The sequence below is a fragment of the Rhamphochromis longiceps genome, linkage group LG4 (assembly GCF_057381845.1).
Source record: "Rhamphochromis longiceps isolate RC_006_pf linkage group LG4, R_longiceps_female_GT1.1, whole genome shotgun sequence".
Classification (NCBI taxonomy): domain Eukaryota; kingdom Metazoa; phylum Chordata; class Actinopteri; order Cichliformes; family Cichlidae; genus Rhamphochromis; species Rhamphochromis longiceps.
Genome location: NC_140560.1, coordinates 19,293,518 through 19,320,876, shown reverse-complemented (window position 1 = coordinate 19,320,876; position 27,359 = coordinate 19,293,518). Strand labels below are relative to the sequence as shown.

At 37.1% G+C, this 27,359-nt stretch overlaps 1 protein-coding gene and 1 gene segment (V, D, J or C); both read right to left on the bottom strand.

The window, feature by feature from the left end:
* The window catches only part of LOC146671432 (uncharacterized), an 80,203-nt gene that overhangs the window by 40,401 nt on the left and 12,443 nt on the right, over nt 1–27,359 (bottom strand). The gene's annotated exons all lie outside the window — the stretch shown is intronic.
* LOC146671433 (immunoglobulin heavy constant mu-like) lies at nt 3,779–8,869 on the bottom strand. The segment is given in 6 exon segments: nt 3,779–4,012; nt 4,419–4,552; nt 4,980–5,309; nt 5,695–5,748; nt 6,417–6,713; nt 8,794–8,869. Coding segments are annotated over 5 exon segments (771 nt in total).

Genomic DNA, 27,359 nt, shown 5'->3' with positions numbered 1-27,359 from the left:
TAATCTTACCTGATGAAACAGTGACTGTTGTCCCCTTTCCCCAATAGTCAAAAACACCGTAGCACAGTATAGAATCTAGTTCTTTCATGATATCAAAAGGCTAATCTATTCATGATATGGAGAAAGTCTAAATAGAACCTTTTCTTAATCCCACTAGATTAAAATCCTATTAAATCACCCAATTATACCCATTTTGACATTATCACGTTTGAGAATATTTTTACAATAAATGTACTTTAACACAATAACTGTATTTTGAAGTAAACCTTCACTGAATGGGAAGTTATATTATATCTTGTAAAATGAATTTCTCTATCCGAAACATATCCTATGCAGATTTTAGATAGGACAGGTCTTACCTGATGACATTTTTATCTTGATGCCATTTTCTTAGTAGCCTAAACCTCCCCATACGGAAAAGAAATAGTAAAAACTTATATGTGATTACTCATGAAAGTGGCCACTTTCATGAGTAAATCATATAAGGCTTACATGATTTACTCATGAAAGTGGCCACTTTTGCATTACTTTCATACATTGTTTTAGTAAGTATCCAAAACATACAAGTTTCATTATATAATTTTTCAAGGGATCTTATATCTGTTTTCACTCTTATATGCTTTTCATACAAGTTTCACACAAGACAGATACAAACTTTATAAGATTTATATATATCTTTTCCATATGGGTCATTTGTGACAGTTAACCGAGTCTTGTCTTATTTCTTACAAAAATTAATCACTATGACATTCTGATTTCGGTCTCAGAGAAAATTAAAATAAGTTTAAAACACTTACTTCTTGATATAGCTATAACTAACATCAATAAATTAAGTCCAGTTTTTTACAAGTTCTTTGCTCTTTTGGCTACAAAGTGTTCCAATAATGACTTGCTTTGCTGAGTTTATCCCAATAGATGAATCAACATTGTACTAGTCTTGGATAAAAATAAAAAATTCTGTCTTTAGTGAAAAATACATCAATTCATTCCTGACATGACGGTGACCATTGTGCCCTTTCCCCCAGTAGTCAAAAGCGTAGTCACAGTTTAACAAGTTATTCACCACTTCATACAAAAACAGACTTTCCATCTTGGCATACTTGGTTTTCTTCATGTTGTTTGTGCAAATTGAGATTCAAAAGACTGAATTAAACCTGTTTTTCACCACCAAGTGTTTAAACTGAGTCTTCAAATGACCTCACACTCGACTTGCAGTATTTTACAAATACAGTGGGAATACACTGTACACTAACACACTGTTTCTTCGGAAAATATCAAAGTTTTTAACTCAAAATCTTAAGATTAAGGACATATTTCAACTGCCTTACCTGTTGTGACTGTAACCATTGTACCTTTCCCCCAGTAGTCAAAAGCCCAGTTATCACAGTTGAGTCTTTTGCACCTCTCACAAAAACTAACTTCTCGGATATCCTGTTAATTTGTAAAGTTTTTCTGACTTCGGAAATAATTAGAACCACTCTAAACTTAATAATTGTGTACATAGTTATGTTTCAATTAAATTAAAGGTCACAAAGTTTTTAATCACCAGAGTTAAAATTATGACTACAGATTGTAGACTTGTGATACGCTAGAAATTAAAGCACTGCATGGTTTTCACAGTGTTTTTGAACTTAAATGTCAACATTAAAGAAAAAGAAATTAGATCCCTTTACCTGGTTGTGGCTTATCCCCAGTAGTCCAAAACAGTGTCTAGTATAAAATCTCAAAAATATGCAACATACAAAAAACAACCACGCTGAAGTTCTAAATGTGTCAAATTAAACTGTGAAAGTCAAACATTTTTAATATGAACAATACAGAAAGCTTGTCTTACCTGTTGTGACGGTGACCATTGTTCCTTTTCCCCAGTAATGAAAAGCAGAATTACAGTGTAATATCTCGATAAATCCAACAAAATCTTTCATAGAAAGAAAAAAAAATGTGTGCAAAAATATTTTGTCACCTTATATATGATTACACTAAACTGATAAATAATAAATAAACCGGTCATTTACACAGATGTTTTATTTTTCCTTGCATGTCAAATTAAGCATAAAGTATAACAAAGATTTAATTTCATATCAACCTGTCAAATGTAGACTTGTTCTCACTCAAAATAGATCGGATTGTTATTTACCAAAGGTTATTCTGACTTGTGTTCCTTTCCCCCTGTAGTCAAAGTAGCTAGCATAGCCATAGCTGTCACAGTGATCTGTTACAATCTGCTCTAATATAAACGCTTATTAACTTAAATAAAGGAAGTGTACATGTTTCTCTGAAAAAGCAGTTCCCTCTGTGCCATTTATTAGCAGTTTCCTTTGGGAGATCAGTTTCCTCTGGTTTGGCTTTTGTAAAATTATGCTTCTTGCCAGCGTCCTCTTTTTTAGAGCCTCCTGTTAATCCCAACTTTTATAGAAAATAACCAGCAGAAGTTATATAGTGCTTTTTCAAATTAAAAAATTTACAAATTCTTCCTACTCATGGTGAAATTACATTTTATTACTGGAGTATCTATTATCAACACTAATGACATCTTTTTGCCTTTGCCTTGGTATCTTAAAAAGGGTTAGGGTTACAGTTACTTAAACACCCTCTAGACCATAGGTGTCAAACTCTGGCCCGCGGGCCAAGTTTGGCCCGCAGCCTAATTACATTTGGCCCGCGAAGCCATACCAAATTACTATCAGAGCTGGCCTACTGGTATTATACAGCTAATATATATATTGTTTAGTATTAAGCTTTTCTTGTTCCAAATTCATTTTTTTAGCAAAATGTGTTTGAGTCCATAAGAAAAGATTCATTCTTATATCTGGAGGAATAAATATATTTCAATAAATATTAACGTTAGCCCGCGACTTTGTTCCAGTTTTGAATTTTGGCCCACTGTGTATTTGAGTTTGACACCCCAGCTCTAGACTATATGACCAAGAAATTTAGGTTGAAATTATTTTTAGTAACACATGTAAATACATGCTTCTTTCACCTTATGGTTCTCAGCTCTTACTCCGTGACTCCATTCACTTGGGTCCATTTGTGTTTGAGTGGCATAAATATGTCATTAGAAATTGAATACGAGTTGTCCCTTGAGTAGACCTTATGTGAAAAGTTTATTAGAAACAACTACTTTGTCTTCACTTGGTGTCTAAGGTGTCTACAGCTTTCTGATTATTCATCAATAATTACGTTTCTCGGCCTTCATCCCACGATGCAGATGTCACCCTAAAGAAGCAGAGAAGCAACTCTATAAAGACTGTTTTTAGAAACTGAAAACTATCATGCCTTAACTGATAACAGAAATTTGTAAGTGTGAATCAAATATGCTATGGATATGTAAATATACAGTAAGCTGCCAGATGAGTATGTTGTTTTTCAGGGAAATTCATTCACGGTTGTAATGGTTGGTGCACAGTTGTAATTGTGCAGGATTGGCCCCAGGGGTGCACCAGGAAACTCAAAACCTCAAAGCTCTAACTGATAACAGAGGTTTACGGTACACTGACTTCAGATGTTGTTGTGCTATTCTTAGAAACTTTGAGAAATAATAGAGCAACATCAAAAATGCTTTCGATATTTATTACATCCTCACATTCATATTCTGTTTAATATTTCAGGTGCCAAATATTTCTTACTGAATCTTATTAATGTAACTGTAATGTAATGAAGTATTTACAGAAGTGAAATGACCATTGTAGTGTTTCTTCTTTTCGTTTTTTTTTTTTTTTTTTAATTTCCTTGAGCAGTTCATTTGGTTGTTTACTGAGAATTAAAGTAACAACAGAACCCATAGCAGAAAAATAGTAATATCAATATCAGAATGCAGTATAATATGCAGTTTCATTTTATTGATCTATTTTACACATTTTACAGATGTGTTAATTGACTATTTATATATGACAGGCATTTAATATAACAAATAAATGATTATGTGCATAAAAAGAAAATGAAAAACATTTTAAAAATAGCGTAGAAATGAAGCGCACCCATTCCATCCCATTCGTTATGATCTCTTTATCTGCAAAAAGAAAACATCAGAAAGTTTAAAAAAGTCTCTTAATAAGAGCAATTTCAATTTTTATTTTACCCATTTACACAATTTAAATTTACATCCTAATGTTATTTATTCCAGGAGATAGTTCTGGAAGATTATATTATGGAAATTAAAGGCTATAATTTCTCAAATAAACTAATGTCTTTTTTTTTATTCTTTAAGAAGCTAAATAATTGTATAATTTACATTATAAAAGGTGTACTTTTCAAGTGCAAACAGAACATTAAAATTCCTGATTAAAAAAAAAAGATATTTAAGTGCTCTTTAGAGTTCCCATTTACTGCATTTTCTTGTGACTGGGTTTATCCTACATTACAACTCACAGACTTCAATAAAACTGAAATGCAGAAAATGTAAATTGCATGTTTACCTTAAGAAGGCTGATAATAATGCTATAGAAGAGAGAGAATATGAAAAGGAATATGAAGGAGGAAGCTGTGGACCACAGGCTGCCAAAATCGTCTTCAGCGGTGATATCGCCCCAACTCAGATCACAAAAATCATCTAAGAAGTGGAAGATACATTACACTTGGTTAGAGGAGATCTATGTGCATCTGTTTTCATTTGTTTTTTTAGGGTAATGTGATTTTCCTCTTTGTTACTAGTGTTAATGGAAAAGTGAAAAAAGAAACAGTTTATGTGTATGTCTGCTTTTTGATGTTGTTTCAAGCTATTCATCTACACATATACCAAAGAGTTTCCATGCAACGTTTATTTCAAACAGACAGCACACATAAAAGCAACTGGACACTGTGACTCACACAGGCTGAACAACAACATGATGAAAACAAAACAAACATTTTGTCTCACAGTTACTGACATCACAAGTGCACAGGTTTTCATATAGAAAACTCTCACAGACAAAGAATGACACAAGCACAAAATATCACATTTAAAGCTTAGTAGTTACAGTCACATTCTATGGAATTACCATGGACACTGGACACTGTTTTTAAAATATGTTTAGGTCCGACTCCGACACGGCAGGTGAACTCTTTGGTTGGATTCTTTTTGTCCCAGTTTGCCTTACTGGTGGTGTAAAGACTGATACTTCGCCATTTCTGGTCATTTTTGCTCTGCTGTGCAGGGACGTCAGTGCCTGTAGCATAAGGTTCTTGTGTCTCTCCAAACATTTCTGACCATTCGATTTTATATGTCTCATCCACAGTACTGGTGACCAGACACACCAGAGTGATTTTATCTTCAGACTGAAGCTGGTCAGTGTGCAGCTGTGGGGGGATGTAGACTGCTACTGTTGGCTCTGTCCCATCAGAAAGAGATAGTCAGTTAAACAGAGAGATTTATGTTCAAGTTTAAAGTGAAGACACTGAGTTCAAATGTATATATGTAGACAGACAGAAAGGTGTGTGTGTGTGTGTATGTGTGTGAATTTAACATACTGTTTGTCAGATCTGTAGTTGGTGAAACATCAAAATTATTTAAATGAAACTACTACTTTCATAATATGTTATACCACTAACACTTTAATGTCAATACAAGAAAACTAAAATAAACTAATAAAATCAATCATATATGCATATATATGCATAAGGCTCACCTGCTTTTATGGGTTTACCTTGTTTTATTAAAGAATTAAAGTGTTTTGTTTTTTTCAAAAACAACAACAACAGCTATGAGTTACTCACCTCCTTTGTCGTTTTGGTCAGGATTGTTCACAGGTGGATTCGGCTTAGACACCTCTGCAATACAAAGACATGCACACATGTATGTATGCAAAAGCAGTATACAGAAGTATACAGAAGTTGAGGGAAACTGTGATACTGTGTTCCTACTATATCGATTTAGTTAGATTAAAGTAGTAACAAAATAAAATGACTGAGCATTCTATTTATAAATTTAGAAAAATGTAAGAATAAGTCATGCTATTTAATAAGGCAAAATATTTGCTTTTATGTTGGTTATTTGGCACAAACAGCTTATTTATATATAGTATTTTTTTAAAGGTTGAAACAATAATTCCTCGGTATGTTATTTTGTCAATGTTAGCAGTTCAAACTGGGCTTATTACTGCTTCCACTACCAAAAACATCAAAACCAATAAAATAGAGAATGAAAGAGAGCTAACTTGTGTTCTTATCAGCGGTAGCAATCACTAGGTGTAGCTCAGTAATAATTTAAGAGTAATTGTAATTACTGGTCTGAAAAGAACTAACAAAAAAAGGAACAACTTGAAAAAGGTTAGTGCATTTTATAATGCATTACACATCAGTTCAATTCTAATTTTTGTAAAAGTTTAAATTCATTCAAATTGTTTAACTTTGGAATATATTATCAATGCTGTCATGTGGTAATTGTAAATAATGCTCAGAAAATAACTAACACAAATGTGACTTAGCATGAGGCTTACGTGGTTTTGTGATACGAGCCTGTGCAATTCCAGCAGTGTGGTTTACAGCACATTGAAAATTCTGTCGTCCATCCCAGTCCTGTCTCCTCACTCGGATTTGACTGACTCCAGTATAAACATTGCCTTTTTGTACTGCAGGGTACTGGATGAAGTCTGTCAAGGGATTGTTGTCGTTGCTCCATGAGAAAGTCACTGCAGGAGGGTTAAAGCCAGTGGCAAGGCAGCCAAGAGTGACCATATCTCCACTTTCAGAACCACATGGTACCAGAGGAAACACAGTGGGTGCAGTTGAAGTGTCTAAGAAAGGGGAGACAACACTAATTAAGATACCGGAATAGAAATACAATAATATACCACACATTTTCTCTTAGAAATGATTAAAGAGAAAACACATGAGAGGACCATTTTGTTTAATAAAGGCCAGCGTGAAGACATTGCCTTTTCTAAATGTACAATACAAAAACATTTCAAGTGCCTGAATCCTTCCGTGCAACATTTTTTTAGAGGCAGTTTGTTCATCATCATCATCTGTTATTCAACACATAAATTAGAACATTATTTTAAATGTAGAACATGAACAGAAATCATTAGAAAAGCATAGTGTAAAGTTGTTAAATGTCCTTTCACAGTGTTGATGGCAAATTCTTACAAAAACACAAAAAATTTGATCCAACTTAAGCAGTGATCGCTGAAATGAGATGGTAATCTTACCTGATGAAACAGTGACTGTTGTCCCCTTTCCCCAATAGTCAAAAACACCGTAGCACAGTATAGAATCTAGTTCTTTCATGATATCAAAAGGCTAATCTATTCATAATATGGAAAAAGTCTAATTCAACATTAATTTTATTCCCACTAGATTGAAATCTTATTAAGTCACCAAATTATACCCATTTTGACATTATCACGTTTAAGAATATTTCTCACATAATGTGAAGTTATATTATAACTTGTAAAATGAATTTCTCTGTCCGAAACATATCCTATGCAGATTTTAAATAGGACAAGTCTTACCTAATGACATTTTTATCTTGATGCCATTTTCTTATGAGTCAAAAGCTCATTTGTGACAGTTACTTCTTACACAAATTAATTACTATGACATTCCAATTTTGTCTCAGAGAAAAATAAAATAAGTTTAAAACACTCACTTCTTGATATAGTTATAACTAATATAAATAAATTATGTTGTTGTTGTTGTTGTTTTTTTTTTGTTTGTTTTTTTACAAATTCTTTGCTCTTTTGGCTACAAAGTGTTCCAATAATGACTTGCTTTGCTGAATTTATCCCAATAGATGTATTGTCGTAGTTGATAAAAAAAATTCTGTCTTTAGTGAAAAATACATCAATTCATACCTGACGTGACGGTGACCTTTGTGCCTTTTCCCCAGTAGTCAAAAGCGTAGTCACAGTCTAACAAGTCATTCACCACTTCATACAAAAACAGACTTTCCATCTTGGCATACTTGGTTTTCTTCATGTTGTTTGTGCAAATTAAGACTCAAAAGACTGAATTAAACCTGTTTTTCACCACCAAGTCTTCAAATTACCTCACATTCGACTTGCAGTATTTTACAAATACAGTGGGAATACACTCTACACTAACACACTGTTTCTTCGGAAAATATCAAAGTTTTTAACTCAAAATCTTAAGATTAAGGACATATTCCAAGTGCCTTACCTGTTGTGACTGTAACCATTGTACCTTTCCCCCAGTAGTCGAAAGCCCAGTTATCACAGTTAACGGAGTCGTTTGCACCTCTCACAAAAACTAACTTCTCAGATATCCTGTTAATTTGTAACATTTTTCTGACATTTGAAATAACTAGAACCACTCTAAACTCAATAATTGTTTACATAGTTATGCTCCAATTAAATTAAAGGTCACAAAGTTTTTAATCACCAGAGTTAAAATCATGGCTACAGACTATAGCCTTGCAATAAACCAGAAATTAAAGCACTGCATGGTTTTCACAGTGTTTTTGAACTTAAATGTCAACATTAAAGAAAAAGAAATCAGATCCCTTTACCTGGTTGTGGCTTATCCCCAGTAGTCCAAAACAGTGTCTAGTATAAAATCTCAAAAATATGCAACATGCAAAAAACAACCACACTGAACTTTTAAATATGTCAAATTAAACTGTGAAAGTTTAACCTTTTTAATAAGGAGAATATGAAGCGTGTCTTACTTGTTGTGACAGTGACCATTGTTCCTTTTCCCCAGTAATCAAAAGCACCATCACAGTGTAATATCTCAATATATCCAACACACAAAAACAAGTTCCTTTAAAGCTCTGTTAGTGCCACCGAAGTCTAAATTTAATGAATTAAAAAGTATTTTAAAAAATTTGTAGAAAAAAATACAGATATTTTTTACCTGTTGTGACAGTCACAGTGGTTCCTTTTCCCCAGTAGTCAAAGTAGTCACAGTGACAGATTTCAATTGTACTTCAGTGCAAAAATATTTTTTCACGTGATTACACTAACCTAATAAACTGGATAAATCTGTTATTTACACAGATGTTTTACTTTACCGCCAATGTCAATTAAGCACACAGTGTAACCAATTTTTCATTAACTGACAAATACAGAATTGTGCTCACTCAAAACAGATTAGATTGTTACTTACCAGAAGTTACTGTGACTTGTGTTCCTTTCCCCCAGTAGTCAAAGTAGCCATCACAGTGATCTGTTACAGTCTGCTTGTAATACAAATACTTTTTTAATTTAAACCAAGGAAGTATGAAAAAGCAGTTCCCTCTGTGCCTTTTATAAGCAATGTCCTTTGAGACATCTATTTCCTGTGGTTTGGCTTCTATAAAATTAGGTATATGCCAACTTCCTCTTGTTAACTGCAGTATGTATAGCAAACCAGCAGCAGAAGTTAATTATTCATTTTCAAATAGATCTAATCTAATATCTAATCTATTTAATGTATTAATGTCCTAAAAATAGGTAAACACCCTTTGGACTATGGAACCAATAATTTTAAAGGCTGAAATTACTTATGGTACCAAACATTCTTAGTACTTTATAGATATATCACACAGTCACAATGTTTAGTGCATAGTTGTGAATATTCAGTCAGCTTGCTTAATTAATTTCATAACCCCTAACATCAGTGTTAGTCTGTCTTTCTGCATCCACTCGGGTCCTTTTGTGTTTCAGTGGTCTAAATAAGTCATCAGAGAATGAATGCAAGACTATACTTAGACCCATACAGGCCTGCCAGTTTTTTTTGTTTTGTTTTTTTTGTTGTTTTTTTTACCTTGAGGACTTTTCCATGCATCAATACATTACAATACACCAAATACCAGAGTCCTTCAGGCAGACCTCATGTCAAAAGTATAACAGAAACAACTACTTGGTGTTCACTTGATTTGTATGGTGTTTGACGCTATCTGATTATTTCCTAAAAGTTGATTCTGTTCAACTGGACCTGGGGTTTTTAATGGGGAAAATGTTTCATCACTCAATGTTTCATCACTCGCCTGAAGGAGTCACTTGGAAACTGTTACGTCCAGATGAACCAACTTTCGAGGATTTCCTTAGCTTAGGTATCCTGGCCTTAATCCCACTGGCAGGATTGTTGACTTGTTTTGTATGAATGCATGTGTCAGGTATACATATTAATACTCGAGGATCTGTGTCACAGTCCTGGTACGGATTGACCCAACATTTGGAGTTTTTTATGTCTTGGTTTATTTTTGAATGATGGATTGTTCTTTATGTTTCTCTGGTTTGTTGGGTTTTATGATGAATCTGTGTTTCAGTTATTTTGGTGTGTCTTTGCATTATGGATTGTTTTCTTATTCTCTTGTAGGGCTTGTGATGGTGATGATGATGATGATGATTATTAGTTTCATGTTTCTGTTTATCCGTGTTTAAGGATTTGTTGTTGCATGTATTGTTTGAGTTGCATGTGTTATATTCTGTCTGCGTCTTTGTTTAGTGTTTTCTTATTTCCTGTTTTATTGTGAAGGTCTATGTCTCATGTGAGTGTGTTCAGTTCTACTGCTCCCCTGTCTTGTTAGTCCAATTTCTCCCAGCTGTGTCTCCCTCCTGTTGCCCATTCCCTGATTACCACCCTGTGTATATTAGCCCTGTGTTTTCCTGTGCTCAGTGCTGTGTTGTACTTTCAGATCCTGCCTGTGTGGTCCAGTTTGCGGTTTCATGGGTTGGTTTCTGTTTTTGCTTGGTGCCAGCAATAAAGCTGTGGTCTTCAGTTACATTTCCGTCTCAGAGTCCTGCATTTGGATCCACATCTCTACCTGCCCGCACACAGAGTCCCGACAATCTGATCAGAAGTTGTATAGTGAGTACAAAAAGGTGTGAGATACAATCGGTGTCATGATGCCAGCTATTTTTGTGCATCTGGTTGAGATCGTTGAAAATATCCTTCACATGGTAGCAACATAATTCTGCCAAAAGCGAGTGAGTAGTGAGTAACAGCAAAACATATCTGTTAATTTGCAGGAGGGAACATGGCATTGGTTGCAATTATCAGATGCAGGATTGCATTTCTGAAGTGTGGATTTTGAAGATCCCAGCTGCCTTTTTTCACCATAAGAAGTCCAAAATAGTTTGATCAGTTGTTTTGAAAAAATTCTTTGGCAAGAAAAATGGAAGAGGAATTTGGGTAAAATGTTCATTTTTAACTGCACTGATTATTCTGATAAACAAGAGATGTACACTTCCCAATCTTTGGAGGTCCTGTTTAATTTTAGACATTAAAGGCAAGAAATTAACAGCGAAAAGAGTATTCAATGTTCTGGTTGCATTGATCCCTAGATCCCTCTATAGTCAGAGAATGAACCAAATCTCTGAAAAGCAGATAAAATTGATGATATGAAGAGAACAGGACTTGAGACATAACTCATCAGCATAAAGTGATAACTTAACTTCATAACTTAAATTCAGCTAAAAATAAAGGAGAACCTCAGAAAAATTGACAGAGGTTCTATAGCAAGTGCGAACAATAGAGGGGATGATGGACGTCCTTGTCTGGAGCCTTAGGAAAGTCTAAAAAAGATGGATTTAATACCATTGGTAAAGATCTTCAGTCTGTCCATCCTCTCCTGCGCTCTCTCCTCTCCTAAATCCAAAAGTTTTCACAGCAGAAAACGAGAGGAATTCCATCTGGACGTTACAGGTTTGGTACAGCATGAGGGTTAACAAATTCGTATTCTTATGAATATGATGTGTAAATTGATTTATTCTTGTACCTCCATCCCACAGTGGCAAATTCTTCACCCCAGTGAAGGTGGTGATCATTTTCTCCTCATTTTAATAAATTGAGCCATTCGGTCTTTGGTCCCAAAACATATCACTAAAAGGTTAATTAGCTGTATGTAAGCAGCAATACATGGAAAAACACAGGATCCACCATACAAGCTATTTTATGATTATGAAAAAAAAAAAATGTCTATGCAGATGCCCACACTACAACCACTATAAAAATTTAACTTTTGTACCACCAGATTTTCATATACTTAAATTTGAAAGTGTTTTCCTCTCCCGCTTCAACCACCATCGTTATCAGAAAAAAAAAAATCTTCTGTATGGCCCACAATGAATCCTGAGATATGGTAGGACACGAAGGATACACCAGACCCATCCTTGAAATTCGGGGAAAATAAGGACTCATTTGTCACCACATCTGGAGGACTATTCAAATTTGGACAGCCTTCGTCGCATTGCTCTGACGTCATTACCTCCAAATATGGCATTTGAAGCATCCTTCCCTTGAATTTGGACACAGCCTTAGTCTGTGTGTTGTTTTTCATTCGGTATCAGGGCCCTGTTTCAGGAAGCCGGTTTGGAAAACTCAGAGTGAAAAACGACACTCACGGTTGAGTAACCCCGAACTGTCCAACTCGGAATATTCCGTTTCAGAAAGGCTGATAACAATTAGTTCAGTCAACGCGGAGTTGCTTTAACCCCAAGTGAAGCGCGCGGACGAGGATACATAAAGCCCTGATAAGCGGAGCACAGATTAAGCGAGTCACCATGGAGACGGAGGGAAAGAAGGCGCGGTCAATGTATTTCACAGCGCTTGAGGCCGAAATTCTGATGGCAGCATATGCCGATAACATGCAAATTCCGCGGAAAAAAGTAACACAGCCACAGCTGCAAAAGCATGCATGGCAAAACATAGCCGACAGAGTCAATGCGTGAGTGTTAATTTAAACATTGATCGAGGGATTTCCACCCATTTAACACGTTATTTTATATGTTATTTTATTTGTTATTTTATACATTTTATTTTGTGATGTGATGTGAGCGCAGGTGCAACCCAACAGGCCCCAAACGTGCCTGGCAGCAAGTAAAAATGAAATATAAAAATATAGTCCAAACAGGTAAGGTGTAATTGTATTATGAGCCATAGTGCTTGGTCTGTTTGTCCCATGTAAATCAATTGCAGTTAGAGGCTACATTAATTTTCTTTCTGTAAGCACTTATTGAAATTATCTGAGCACATTACAAGTACATATTTGCTTACTCTGTATGCTCAAATGTGGCCCGTTATAGCCAACAGAAAAAAAGCGGAGGCCCGAAAAACAGGTGGGGGTCCTCCACCACCACCACTCACAGAGGCTGAGCAGTTGGCCCTCAGCCAAAACAGTGGGCGCCCTGTGGCCGAAGGCATCTCTGCGGGGACATCCTCTGAGGCAATAACCCCGCAAGACACAAGTGCCTACATAGGGGGTAAATTCAAAATAATACATGATGTGCATACATCCTTTCTTCACAGTCACCTTTGCAGTGCGACACATTCATTTGATAAACTCTTTACCATAATGAATTATTTTGTAGTGAAGTTATTTTCCGACTGATTTTGCCTTCCCTCAGCCTTGGTTGTCTTTGAGAGCATAATGACAATGAAGTGTAAGGTGATTGGTATGTTTGTTAATTGCCATTTGGTCCCTTGTAAGTTATAAGTGACCTGTATAAACCTCATATTCTATCAGTTGATGGTGGTGGTGTACTGCATCTGGTGCAGCCTCCTGTTGAGCCAGACCAACATGCAGTTGTGAGTAATACTCCACAGATTATATGAGTTTACAGTAGAACAGCAATGTTGTCTATTTCTTTACTACAGGAAAATAATGAAGAAACATTGACAGCTGTTACAGAGGAGGAAGCAACAGAGACACTTTATGAGGTTTACATCTTTTAATACTTTGTGTACAGGAAACACAGGTGACCAATAAAGCCAGTTGAACAAAAAATCTGTTTATTCTTCTTTCAACATGTTGAGGTGATGGGTCAAAAGAAATGATTGTGACATATGGTGTCTCTGACTGCTCTTCCATCTTGTATGTCCGTGGGAGGGTCAGGATGTTCATGGTTTGGATCACTGCTGATGTTTGGTTCAGAAGGACAGTGTTCTCCTCTAATTGTGGCAATGTTGTGAAGAATCACACATGCCACAATAATGTCACATGCCCTTTCTGGGGTGACCCAGAGTCTTTGCAGGCACTGGAACCGGGCCTTAAGCATTCCGATAGTCATTTCAATTCTGGCTCTTGTCCTGCAATTAGCCAGATTATATCGCTGCTGTGGGCCCGGTTCAGGGTCAGGGTAAGGGGTAAGCAAATAGGGTAAACATGGATACCCCCTATCACCAAGCAAGTAGCCAGTGAACTCTCCTAAGACAGAAGGGTACACTTCAGTTCAAATGTCCCTGAAGCAATTGGTCTTTATATATTTTAAAGTATTCTCAACTCACCATGTCCAAATTTTGTGCTCAGTGTACATTCACGGAATATTTGTGAGTCATGGACAGAGCCTGGCCACTTGGCTTCCACATTTGTGATAATGTTGGCAGCATCACATATGATCTTCACAGTGCAGAGAACACAAATTAGCATCCATTACTATAATGAAATAATTTGTTAGTTTGACATGCTACAGGGAACTATGTACCTGTACATTAATGCTGTGGAAAGACTTCCTGTTCACATAGTCTCCTTCATTTACTGAAGGAGCAATGATTGGAATGTGAGTGCCATCTGTACAGCCAATCACGCCTGGGAACCCTGAAAATAAATGTGCAATTTAAGTAGTAGTCCAAGTATCACCACATCATAAATTAAGTTTCGTTCATCCTGATACCTGCAATTTTGTGGCATCCCTCTTTGATAAATCTTGTGGGTCTGTGACCGGGGAACACCACAGACGAGTACAGGAGACGTTTCAGTGCAACTGTAACATTCCTGACTGCCCGACAGACGGTAGCCTTGGAAACGTGCTCAGCGTCACCAATATTATACAGAAAGCTCCCGTTTGCAAGAAACCGAAGTGCAATACAAATAATATGCAATGAACTGAGAGCATGTCCGCGATGTGTCACATGCGTAATATATGGCCTGAGGATGTTATCCAAATAAATTATAGATTGTGCTGAGAAACGGTAACGTTCGCACAGAAAATCATCAGGAAATGATAAAATGTCCAAACGCGCTCTGATCACTCTCTCCCGGCGGAGAGCTCTGCGGAGAATTTGGGCTTCACGATCTACTGGCTCTTCAAGGAAGTGGCACGCCATGTCCGACACTTCCTACAGTCAGGTTTCCGACAAAGGGGCGGAGACAGTCAGGGTTAGTTGTAGTAAACCTGCTAGGGGGCAGGTTAGCTTCACGGAGTGTGTCGTCATAGTGACTCACTGAGGCTTCATCTGAACTCGCTTTGTGAAACCGAAAACCCAGAGTTTTCGTTAACTCAGGGTATACTTACTCAGTTTTTCCACTAAACCGGCTTCCTGAAACAGGGCCCAGGTCATCTGTTGTTTTTACCATGTTTCCAAGTTTCATGTCCAGGTTTGTTCAAGTTCATGTCAGGGTTCTTCATGTTGTTTTTTTAGTTCTCCCAGTTTAGGTTAATGTTTAGCTTTGCATCAGTTTGACTTTTCTTTTGTTTGCACCTTTTTCATCAGTCTTATTGAACGGCTCGCCTTTTGTTAATATCAAGTTTTGTTCTACGTTCATTTGTCTTCATTTGGGTCTACTATTCACAATTCATAGTCTGCTTCGGCACACTGTGACAGAGGAGATGTATCCATGAAATTAATACATTTCCCAGCCCAAATTTACTTTCTCAGCGTCTACTGAGATCACTACTACTATTTTAGAGTAGATGATGTTTAAGAGTACAGAGATGAAGAAATAGTTGCCTCACAGGAGCAAATCTAGTTTGCTTCTGTGAAACAATAGTTTGTGCAATATTTTCCAGACAACATGCCAAAGCTTTAGCAATGATCTTAGCATTCACATCATTAAGAAGAGACTTCTCTAAGATGCAAAGATTTGTCCTAATCCTTTTTTTTTTTTTTTTTTTTAAGAGACTTATTGAGGCTTGTGTTAGAGTAGGGGGGGAGTGTCATTTTGTAATGATTCCTTACATACCGCAAGCAGTAATGGGGGCAGATTATCCTGACATTTTTTTAAAGACTTCAACAGGGAATCTGTTTTTAGCAGCATCTGAGTTTATCGCAGGGAAATTGAGGGTGTCTAGAAATTAACTTATTGCAGTGGAGTCAGATGGAGATTCAGATTGATATAAAGACGAATAAAATGAGTGAAAATACAGTGGAATACCTATGCAATGTTCCTGATGAATCTTTTATCTGAGGAATTATATGTGAGGATGATCATGAAAGAAGTCTCTCTGCATCCCTAGTGGGATAAGATCAAATTTAGTCTGTAAATCACCTTGTGTTTAAGTCAACTAGGAGAGGGAAAAATAGCGATTTGTTTGTTCAGTTTAATAATATTAATACTGGATTCTTGAAGTTTTGCTTCATGGGACTTGTTTACGTGGGCAGAGGAGAAAATAATTAGTCCCTGTATGTCTGCTTTCAGTGATTCCAACAGTAATAATAATGGATTGGATTTATATAGCGCTTTTCAAGGCACCCAAAGCGCTTTACAATGCCACTATTCATTCACTCTTGCATTCACACACTGGTGGAGTAGTGAGCATGAGATTGGCTCCTTCATGTTCTGATTTATAGCAGTAAATAGCATCATCAATTTTAGCTGTGATGATAGAATGGGAGCATGAAATAATGTACTGATAACAATTAGGTGTCTGCCTTTCTTATCGGATATAACGTTTGAAGCTGAAAACTGGATTGACCTACCAATTAAAATAGCTACCCGGTGGCTTTAGAGTTAAAGTTTGAGTGGAACACCTCAGAAACCCAAGGACATTTAAGTCTGACCTGATCTTTGGTGTGCATGTCGGTTTCCTGCAAAAACACTAAGTCAGCTTTAAGACGTTATAAATGAACAAATATCCTTGATCTCTTAAGTGGGCTGTCCATGCTTTTAATGTTCCAGCTCAAACCTCAGACAAGACCCAAGTTGTGGAACATTTACATCAGTGGGCATATATTAGGGTTTTTATAGAAGGAAGAAAGAGATGGACTGAATGTGGACCACAACACCCCACCAGCAAAACACACCCTTTTAAACAGAACAACACCCCAATACCCCCAGCCCCTCACCACAGCTCTTACAATGACCCCAAACAATGGAGAACCCAGTGTAAACTCCACAACGAGTCAAATCCCTAGAACAAGTGATTACATTTTTTTTGTATGTGTTTGTTTTTCTCACAGTACCATTCATTTGTTTATCTGAAGTAAGTAATTAGTATTAGCCACAAGTGTACCATATAGTCGGAAACAGAGAAAGGAGAACTGCAGAAAATATCCCTCTTCAAGTTCATATATGAAATGCTCACTCAGTTAATTTTGCAGGTGCTCATTTTCAGTACCAGCATCACCTGTCTTTCTTAGTTGAGTTTAGGTTTTTGCCTGTCTTTTATTATTGTGGTCACAATGCAGCACCGTAATGCAACGCTAGACTATCATGCTAAACAAATATCTTTAGGTTAAAACGTGTGTGTGTGTGTGTGTGTGTGTGTGTGTGTGTGTGTGTGTGTGTGTGTGTGATCACATAATCCATGCATTGATTTCAGTATGTTGTTTTCAGTATCTCTGTTACCATATAACTATTTTCTAAGAGACATATGTTTGAATGTGCTGCATGAAAAACGTTTATAATTGTGTCTGTGTGAGGGCTAAACATTTCATGCCTAAGACTCTACATGAGTTACAGTATATATGTTCAGTGCAGATAGATATATAGGTATACATGTCATACAAAAATCCACCGCAATGGCAATGTTCAAAGTTATGAAATGTATCGCAGTTATGCATATAAGAAGTGGCTACTATGGCATGACATATGACATTTTTATGTCATTGTTCACAAAACAATGAAGAACCATTAAGCAGCTATAGGTTGAAAGCAAAAGACAAAAGTAGACTATAGCATAAATATAAAATAAATAAAGGTAAACCCAGTTTGGTAGTATAGCATAGCATCTTTATTTATAACGCACTTTACATCCAACAATGTTGACCAAAGTGCTACAAATATAAAACAGAGGAAACAGTTTAAATTACATATAAAATATCTTAAAATTAAAAAAAATTATAATTAATAAGAAACATATTAAGAGACATCAACAAGTCCTGCTGTGCTAAAAGCCAAGGTAAATAAATGTTTTAAGACGTGATTTAAAAACAGATAAGGAAGGTGCCTGTCTAACATGTAAAGGCAACTCATTCCACAATTTTGGTGCTGCCACAGCAAACGCCCGATCCCCTCTGAGCTTACAATTAGTCCTGGGCACACTCAGGAGGAGCTGGTCTGCCGACCTGAGGGACCGGGGAGGTATGTATGGATGAAGAAGCTCAGAGAGGTACAGAGGGGCAGCATTGGACAAACATTTAAAAACAAATAAAAGCAGCTCAAAATGGATCCTAAAATGCACGGGCAGCCAATGAAGTGAATATAAAACTGGGGTGATATGCTCGTATCTACGAGTGCCAGTTAAAAGGTGTGCAGCAGCATTCTGGACTAACTGCAGTCGAAAAACAGAAGATCGACTCACCCCAAAATAAAGAGAATTACAGTAATCCAGCCGAACGGTTACAAAAGCGTGGATTACTGTTTCAAATTGCTGTCTCGTAAAAGAAAGTGCTTAATTTTGGCCAGTGGTCTCAGATGAAAGAAACTAGACCTTACAACCAACCCGATCTGGCTTTCAAGTTTAAGCTCAGGATCCATTTTAAAACCCAGATTAACAATCTCTGGTTTACAGAATGATTTCAGAAATTGCAAATCAACACACGGAACAGCAGTGGAGGCAGGTCTGAACACCATTACTTCAGTTTTAGAATCATTAAAACAAAGGAAGTTTAGCACCAACCACGACTTGACGTCCTCCAGACATGTTTGTAAACGATTTACAGACTACTAGGGATGGGTATCGTTTAGGTTTTATCCGATACCGGTGCCAAACCGGTACTTTGAAACGGTGCCGGTGCTCAAACGGTGCTCAAACCGGTGCTTAAAGAATGGAGAACACAAAATTGGTCCAAAAACCTCTCATGTTCAGCTGGTTTTTTGTAAAAAGATAACAATGTTTGCCTTTTCTGCAGCTATGGGGCATATATGGTATCACTCTTGGCTGGAAGCAGTGCTTAAACAATGGAAAAAAACACAAACTTTGTCCTAAACCTCTCATGTTTAACTGTTTTCCACTTTTTCTTTGGTCATTTTAGCCTTTTTGGCTTTTTGAAGGGAGTATCTGCCATCAAACAAGAGGACAGCTGCATGTAGCTATGATGATGTTTGCTAGTTCACCTTACATGCATTAATGTAATAACATGGTTAGCCTACTCAACGTAAATTACACACGAACAACATTAAGCTACTCACGCAGAGAAGAACGGCTGCTGCTGCCATCATGATCCGTCATCATTTCTGCTACAGTGGCAGGGCTAGGGGCCAGGACTCTCCTCTTCGTGTTTTTGGGGGATGTTGCTAACTCCGGGTCCGATAACAGGCAACAACCGCAGTAAATGTGCTCGGTGTGAGGTCTCGCAGCAAGCTATCACACAGCGCATTTCTGGGCTTTTAAAAAAAACGCTATGCGTCGCCAGGTGTTTCATCGGATTTGAGGTGTTACCTCCTTTGACAGTATCACAGTATCAGCTTAAAGCACCTGTTGCAGGCTGCTGAGTTTGCATATTTTGCTGTGAAGTACAGCCAGGCTTTTGACCGCTTCGCCTTGGGCATTTTTAATCTGTAGCTCTGCTCTAAAAGAACGTACGTACCTGGCCCCGCCTACTATCCTCGGAAACGTAAAATGATTGGCTAGAAGTGTATCACAGCTCAGGAAAAAAAAAGCACCAAAATGTGCGCTGCTTTTCGGTCTGGTTACTACCGTTTATGTCAGAACCGGTGCCATCATGGCACTGGACACCGGTACCCATCCCTACAGACGACCCATCTTTCTTTTTAAGAGGAACATAAATCTGGCAGTCATCTGCATAAGAGTGAAACGAGAGTCTGTGTTTTCTAAAAATTGAGCCCAATGGAAGTAAATAAAGTGAAAACAGGATAGGGCCCAGAATGGAACCCTGTGGTACTCCATGAGACAACGGAGCACGGGAGGACTCGCAGTTTCCTAAGCGAACTGAAAAGGTTCGGTTTGTTAAGTAAGACCTGAACCATTTCAGAGCCACACCTGTTATACTGACACACTGCTCCAAACGTGAGATTAAAATTTCATGGTCTAGTGTCAAATGCAGCAGTTAAATCGAGTAAAATAAGAATGACACTTTCACCAGAATCACATGATAAAAATATATCATTAAAAATTCTTAAAAGTGCTGATTCAGTGCTATGCATTGCTTTAAAACCAGATTGAAAAGTCTCCTGAACATTTTGTGCATTCAAGTATGAGATCAATTGGTCATATACAATTTTTTTTCTAAGACTTTAGATAAAAAGGGCAGCTTAGATATTGGTCTAAAGTTCTCAACAGCGTTTGTATCTAGCCCAGGTTTCTTAAAAAGTGGTTGCACAATTGCATCTTTGAAATTCTTTGGAACCATACCTGAAGTAAGGCTGCTATTTAAAATGGTTAAAATGGTTGGACCTATGGTAGAAAAAACTTTCAGAAAAAGGGGAGGGATAGGATCATAAGGTGAGCCTACAGGCTTTAAATGATCCACCACCTCCTGTAGCTGAGCAAGAGTAACCGACTCAAACTGTTGAAAGACAGCTGAGCAAATTGGAAGGGTCAGAGGGGTCAGATGTGGGCAAAATAATCTGCGCCCTAGCCGAGGCTACCTTGTTTATAAAGAAGTGCAGAAACCTTTCACACATTTCAAGTGAAGGCTCAAAACTAAGAGCAGAGGGAGGGCTTAAAATAGTCTCAATTGACTTAAACAATATATGTGGTTTCTGATAATTCACCATAATAATGTTTGCAAAGTGTTTCCGCTTTGCTTCTTTTATTGTAAGCTGATATAAGGCCCAGCACTCTCTTAAACTTTGTAAAGAGACCTGTAAGTTATCTTTTTTCCATCTCCGCTCAGCCCTACGACATTCACGCCTCGCAGCACGGGTTTCATCGTTCAACCAGGGTTCAAGCTTTGTCTTAGGATGCTTAATTTTTAGAGGAGCAACAATATCCAAGACAGTATTTACCAAATAAACACAAAAATGCAGAGTGTCACAGGAGGATAGAATGGCATGTTAAAAATGTGTTTCCAGATTCAATTAAATTATCTTAGGGACAGGTATTGCCAGTTGAAATGAACTGTTTATTAATCTATTGGTTCTGAACTTTTATTGGGTATTTAGTGTGAATATCACTGAGGGGGGTTAGAGTTGCACTAATGATACGCTCTGCTGCATTCACCACCCATTGCGGATCCTTTTAGGTTTCTGCAGCTGGCGAACCACAACATGCAACAGTAAGTCTAAAGACTTTCAATTGTTGACTGTTGAAGTTGGTCAGCAGTTGACAAGGGAGGTGAGCTTGCTTTAACTTTCTTAGAAAGTAAAGCCTATGTTGGGTATTGTCTGTGAAGGTTCTTAGTCATCCAGGTCATCGTAGTCTAAGAGGCTTGGAAAGAAAAGCGTCTGGACTTCTTTAAGTTGCTTGAAGATGTTTCACCTCTCATTCGAGAAGCTTCTTCAGTTCTAGGGTAAAATGGTGGGGAGTCCCAGATTTAAACCCCGTGGGAGTATCCCCCCAAAGAGGGGCAAAAGGACCCCCTGATGATCCTCTACCTAATCACGTGAGCCAAGGTGTGAAAGCAGGTGGGTCTAGGTTTCACAATCAGCGCACCCAAAACCCTGGCTGATTGTGACCCACACCCGCAGAGCTTAACTGGTCTTCTTTGGTAGGGATCTGTAGTTGTGGCCCTTATCATGCACATGATAAAACGCAACAAAAAATTTGGTACAGTACAACTGCAGCACATCTAATATCTATAATTACTGTGAGCCCTAATAATTGTTTTATCCCCATTTTCTGTGTGTGTGTGTGTGTGTGTGTGTGTGTGTGTGTGTGTGTGTGTGTGTGTGTGAGAATTCCCAACATTTAGTGGCCAAAAAAGTCAATCATTTGATGTTGATTGTTATGTAACATCTTTCTTCTCGATTGTAAGAAATTCTGGTAAGGATAAGGATATGCTAAAGAGCTGACTATATATTAATCAAGGTCCCCTTGTATATGTACTACATATACATCGTTTTTACGGCAAACGTACCTTTACTCTCAAAAGGATGTTTTTGTCACTGTGTGAATCACTGTGGCCATCCCAGTTATATACACAGTGACAGACAGTAATACAAGAATATGCCACATGTAGTTGCCACTGTGGCATATTTTCTGCTTATATTTAAACCAATAAGCAGTAAAGTAGATATTCTTTCGTATTTAAAACTTTCAAAGAAAAATACAAAAATAATAATAATTTGTGGTTTGGTCATTTTATTGTTCCCACTTGGAAACTTGGTTTACAGTCAGGCTCTCAAGAAATCATCCATGGAAATAATATTGAAAAGAAAAACAAAAGAAAACAAAAGAATAAAACGTCAGTGATTTTGGTAATACAGATATTTCCTCCCATTTTTATTATCTGTCAAATCAAACTAAACTGAATGAATAAAATGAGTTAATTAAACTGTAATTAAAGTAAACCCCATCTTTATAAAAAAATAGTGACACTACTGCAATTACACCTGTCCTAAAAGCTCAAACTCTGTCAGATTAGTTGCAGCAGAAGTTAGTACTTTTCAATTTATTGCAGTAATTATTATTTGCGTGCTTCTTGTTCTTATACTGTATTTGATATGTATATGCTGTTCTATGGGTAGTCTTTTTAAAATCTTATTATTCAAAATATCTTAACTCTATATCTTTTCTATAATGAATATTTGTGCCCTTGCTAGTCCTTATAACAATAACATGATGTTATTATGTTTTTGTATGCAGAATTCAAAACATGGCCACTCATTTTGCTGAATACTAAAACTGTCATGAAAAAGACTTCATGCAAGACTTTTCAGAAAGACTTTGTCAAGAGGAAGCAGATACAGGAAGCAGATGTCTTTAACTGCCAGTGTTTCTTTATTTACTGACCACTTTGTTTCCAGCAGAAGGATGTTTTTGTCATAGAATAGCTATTCAAAGGCTGTTTTCTTGTATTTGTGTCAGTGTTGATGGTATACTTGCACAAAACCACTACATTGGACACTGATGTGTCACTCCATACCCTGTCACCCACTGGTCGTTTAATGTTGCTATAGATGTATGACATGCTTCATTGTAATTACTGTTATTTAACCCTGACATGCATGAATTATGACAACCTCAAACAGGATTTTTTCTTAGGTATTTTTATTTATCTTTTCACGCTTAAAGATGAATAAAAAATACTTAGAAAAAAAAATCATATAAATACTTTTTGCCATCGTAAATTCTGAAAAGAAGTCTGTTTGTTCAGTCACGATTGGACTACTGTAATTCACTGTTTACATGTCTAAACAAAAACTCCCTGAAGCGTCTGCAGATTGTCCAAAATGCTGCAGCAAGGCTTCTGACAAAATCATCGAAATACTCTCATGTAACACCATTGCTTATACAGCTGCACTGGCTCTCCGTTGAATTCAGAGTCCATTTTAAGATTCTGGTTCTGACATTTAAAGCTCTTCAAGAACAAGCACCAGCGTACATCATTGAACTTTTACAGTCCTATGCCCCTAGTAGGTCCCTGAGGTCTTGTGATCAGGCCCTACTTGTTATTCAGTATACAAGACTGAAAACCAAGGGTGATAGAGCTTTTGCCACTGTGGCCGCCAGATTGTGGAATTCTCTTCCTCAGAACTTAAGATCTGCAGACTCAGTGATTACTTTAAAAAAAAAAAACAGCTAAAAACACATCTTTTTAAAATTGCATTTTGTTAACTTTTGACTGTTTTTGTTTTATACCTTGTAAAGCACTTTGTGATCTTTTATCTAGAAATGTGCTATATAAATAAAATTTTACTTTTTACTTACTTACTTTGTGCAGTTCTAAAATGTTAGAATATTGATGTTAGAGTATTAGTTTCAATTTCCATCTGTATGCTACATTTGAGAAAAGACAACTTGTATAACAAAATATCCTTTCTTTATTCTTCCAGTCTTATACACCAGTTTATTTATTTATTTTTTTCTGCCTGTCCCGTTTGACTCTTTTGCCATCAGAATTATTGTCTAAAGGCAAAGAAAGATGCCGAACGGATTTACTTTACCAAATGGATCATCCCAGCCTTGCCGTAATGGTCTCTTTGATTCACCTTTTATTGTTTATTTTATTTTATTTTCACTTGCTAAATACGGGGCAGACTTGACTGGGGGAAAGAAAGAGGGAAAGAAAAACAGCGGGGAAGAGGGATGGGGAAAAAACAAAAAGCAACAAAATAAGCAGACAAAAAAATACATATATCAATCACCTGGATCACCTGTTGAGAAAGAAAAAAGAGAAAACAAGCAGAAGAAAAAAAAAGAGCAACATAATAAACAACATCATGATGATCTATGGGGATATAACAGTAAATACTAAATATTAAACATTGTTGTGGAGCACGTAAGATCGACAGTGCACAGTGTGCTTTGAGGTAGGAGCCAAAAAGGGTGTAGTTTGTTTGTGTGGGCACCCGTGTGTACACCTGTGAGCATGAATGTGCTTGTTTTTAAAAGGTTCCTTCATGTAATGATCTGCTAGAGGGTGTGGGGAGCCACGCCCCGTCCACCAGGGCATGAAGCAGGTATGGAGGAGATCAAGACTCCAGACATCCGAGGCCCTCAGAACACGAGAGACCAAGGAATATAAAAATTGCTGTATTTCAAAAATAAAACTATGAAGACACTCAAAATAAATTTCCTGTGGTGGGAAACTAGTTTGTGCAACTTTTTTGTATTTACAGTTTTGAGGGATAAGCCTCTTAAATTTCTCTAACTAGAAATATATGTTAACAAACAAAAACGATTTTAAATTCTTTTGTAGTTTATTGCACTTTTTTGCAATTCATGTAATTACTATGCACTTAATGCATGCATATTATTAAAATTTAGGCTGTAATGGTTGTATTGATGTATAGCAACTTGAAATGCTCCCAAAAATGGCTCTACAACATGTAAAAATATAATATAAGCTCTGGCGGACTTGGTTCTATGGTAGGTCTTAAAGGGTTAATGTTGAATTCTCTCACAGCTGCTCTATTCCCATGTTGTTGCAGTATATTAATAACTAACCTCGTATTGTGGATGAATAATATCAGTTGTTCTCCTGACTGAAGTTTGGCCCGTGTATTGCATCCTGCTATGCGATTGCATTTGTCCCTGGCCACCAGAATCCCTCACGTTAACTTTTATCGAGTGGAAAAAAGTTAGCGTTCATCCTCCAGCTTCACTGTGCTAATGTCATGCTAACATAGCTGTGTCGCTAGCAATCACGTAGCACAACATTATATACCAGGTAGTCCAACTTCAGTAACCCTGCAAACCCCACTGCTGTTTAGTTTTCTGTCTTCATTTATGTTGGAAGTGATAGCAGAGCTGTACATTTTAATTAGTTTCAAAAATCTCTGTCAGAATATCGTATGAAATGTTTAGGTGGAAACTAGCAAGCTAACTCTCTTCTAACTTCGAACTCCGTTAAATTTAATAAATTCTGTTTTCATGGATGCCTGGATATTAAACTTAATTGTTACACCTGGTAAAGCAGCAACGCTGATGATTTAATTAAAGATGAAAGAATTTAGACCGTTTTTTAACTCTAAGTGTTCGTTTGACTTTGGGACCTGAATTGGACGGAGTTTTGGACCCAGATTACTCCGCGAAGCTCCTCACTACGGCAGCCGTAATACTCTGACAATCCATCAAGCAGTGCGGCTTACCAAAGTTGTGCTAAAACATTTTTTAACGGATTTCTGCACGCCAAAATCAGTTCAAGGTCAGTAAGCACAACCAGAATTCATACATAAGGCACACTCTCGATTTTTGAGAAAATTAAAGGACTTTAAGTGTGCCTTTTAGTGTGGAAAATACGTTATACAGAAGAAAATAATATATCGCGATATATATCATTACCGCACATGCTTCAAATTATATCGCAATATGAATTTTAGGCCATATCGCCCAGCCCTAATTCCCACCCTCATGCTCCCATATGCAATTACTCAGCACTCATCCAACGTGGAGACAGACATAAAGAGACACTTTACACACAATCACATTCCCCAAGCGTACTCTAAGCCTCAGGTCTAGGTACCCTTGCCCCTGGAGGGGCAAACTGCACCCAGACCCAGGTGGTGTCACCCTTTTCCCTGGGGTGGAGAGAAGCAGACTGCCCCGACTTGGCAGCAGCAGGGAGGCCCCACATTCCAGACCCCAATCGGACGGCCAACTCCTCCTCCTAGTCCCCCCGCTCTAGCAGGCCACAGAGTACAGGGGTGTGTGAAGACTCCAAAACACCAGTTTGTTATTGAACCAAATACCCAGACAGGGTTTTAATTCATTTGAAAGCCTGATGCATAGCCTTGTCCATCCTACCTGGAAAACTCAAAAACCAGTACTTTTTGTTATTATCTATCATCCACCTGGGCCTTATACAGAGTTTCTCTCTGATTTTTCATACTTCTCATCTGATTTAGTGCTCAGCTCAGATAAAATAATTATTGCAGATGCTACAGATGATAAAAAGGACAGCCTCAATGCAGCATTTACCTCCTGATATTGTAGCTCCTAAAAAATGGAAGCCTCAAATCAGAAGTCATTTAAGTTAAGTTAAATGATGTTAGTTAAGCTAGAACATCTTACTAATCATCAGTGATTGAAGAAAATAAGAACAACCCTCGGTTTCTCTTCAGCATTTTAGCAAGCTGACAAAAAGTCAGAGCACTGTTGAGCCAACCATTGCTTTAATGTTTACTAGTAATAACTTCATGAATTTCTTCACAAGTAAAATTTTAACCATTAGTGAAAAAATGACTCATAATCATCTCTCAGATGTAACATTCTCTACAACTACCTTCAGTACTGTTGATATTCATTTAGATACTTTTTTCTCCAATTGATCTTTCTGATTTTACTTCAGTAATTACTTCCTCCAAACAATCAACCTCTCTTTTTAGACTTCCTTCCATCAAGGCTGCTTGAAGAAGTCCTGCCATTAATTAATGCTTCAATATTAAATATGATCAACCTATCTCTAATAATCAGCTATGTACCACAGGCCTTCAAACTGGCAGTAGTTACACAGTTAAACTTTACTTAAAAAGCCATCTCTTGGCTCAGCTGTTTTAGCTTATTATAGCCAATCTCTAACCTTCATTTTTATCTGAAAGTGCAGTTGTCAAACAGCTAACAGATCATCTGCAGAGGAATGGCTTATTTGAAGAGATTCAGTCAGTATTCAGAGTTCACAGCACTGAAACAGCTTAAGTGAAGCTTACAAGTAATCTTATGGTCTCTGACAGTGGACTCATCTCTGTGCTTGTACGCCTAGATCTCAGTGCA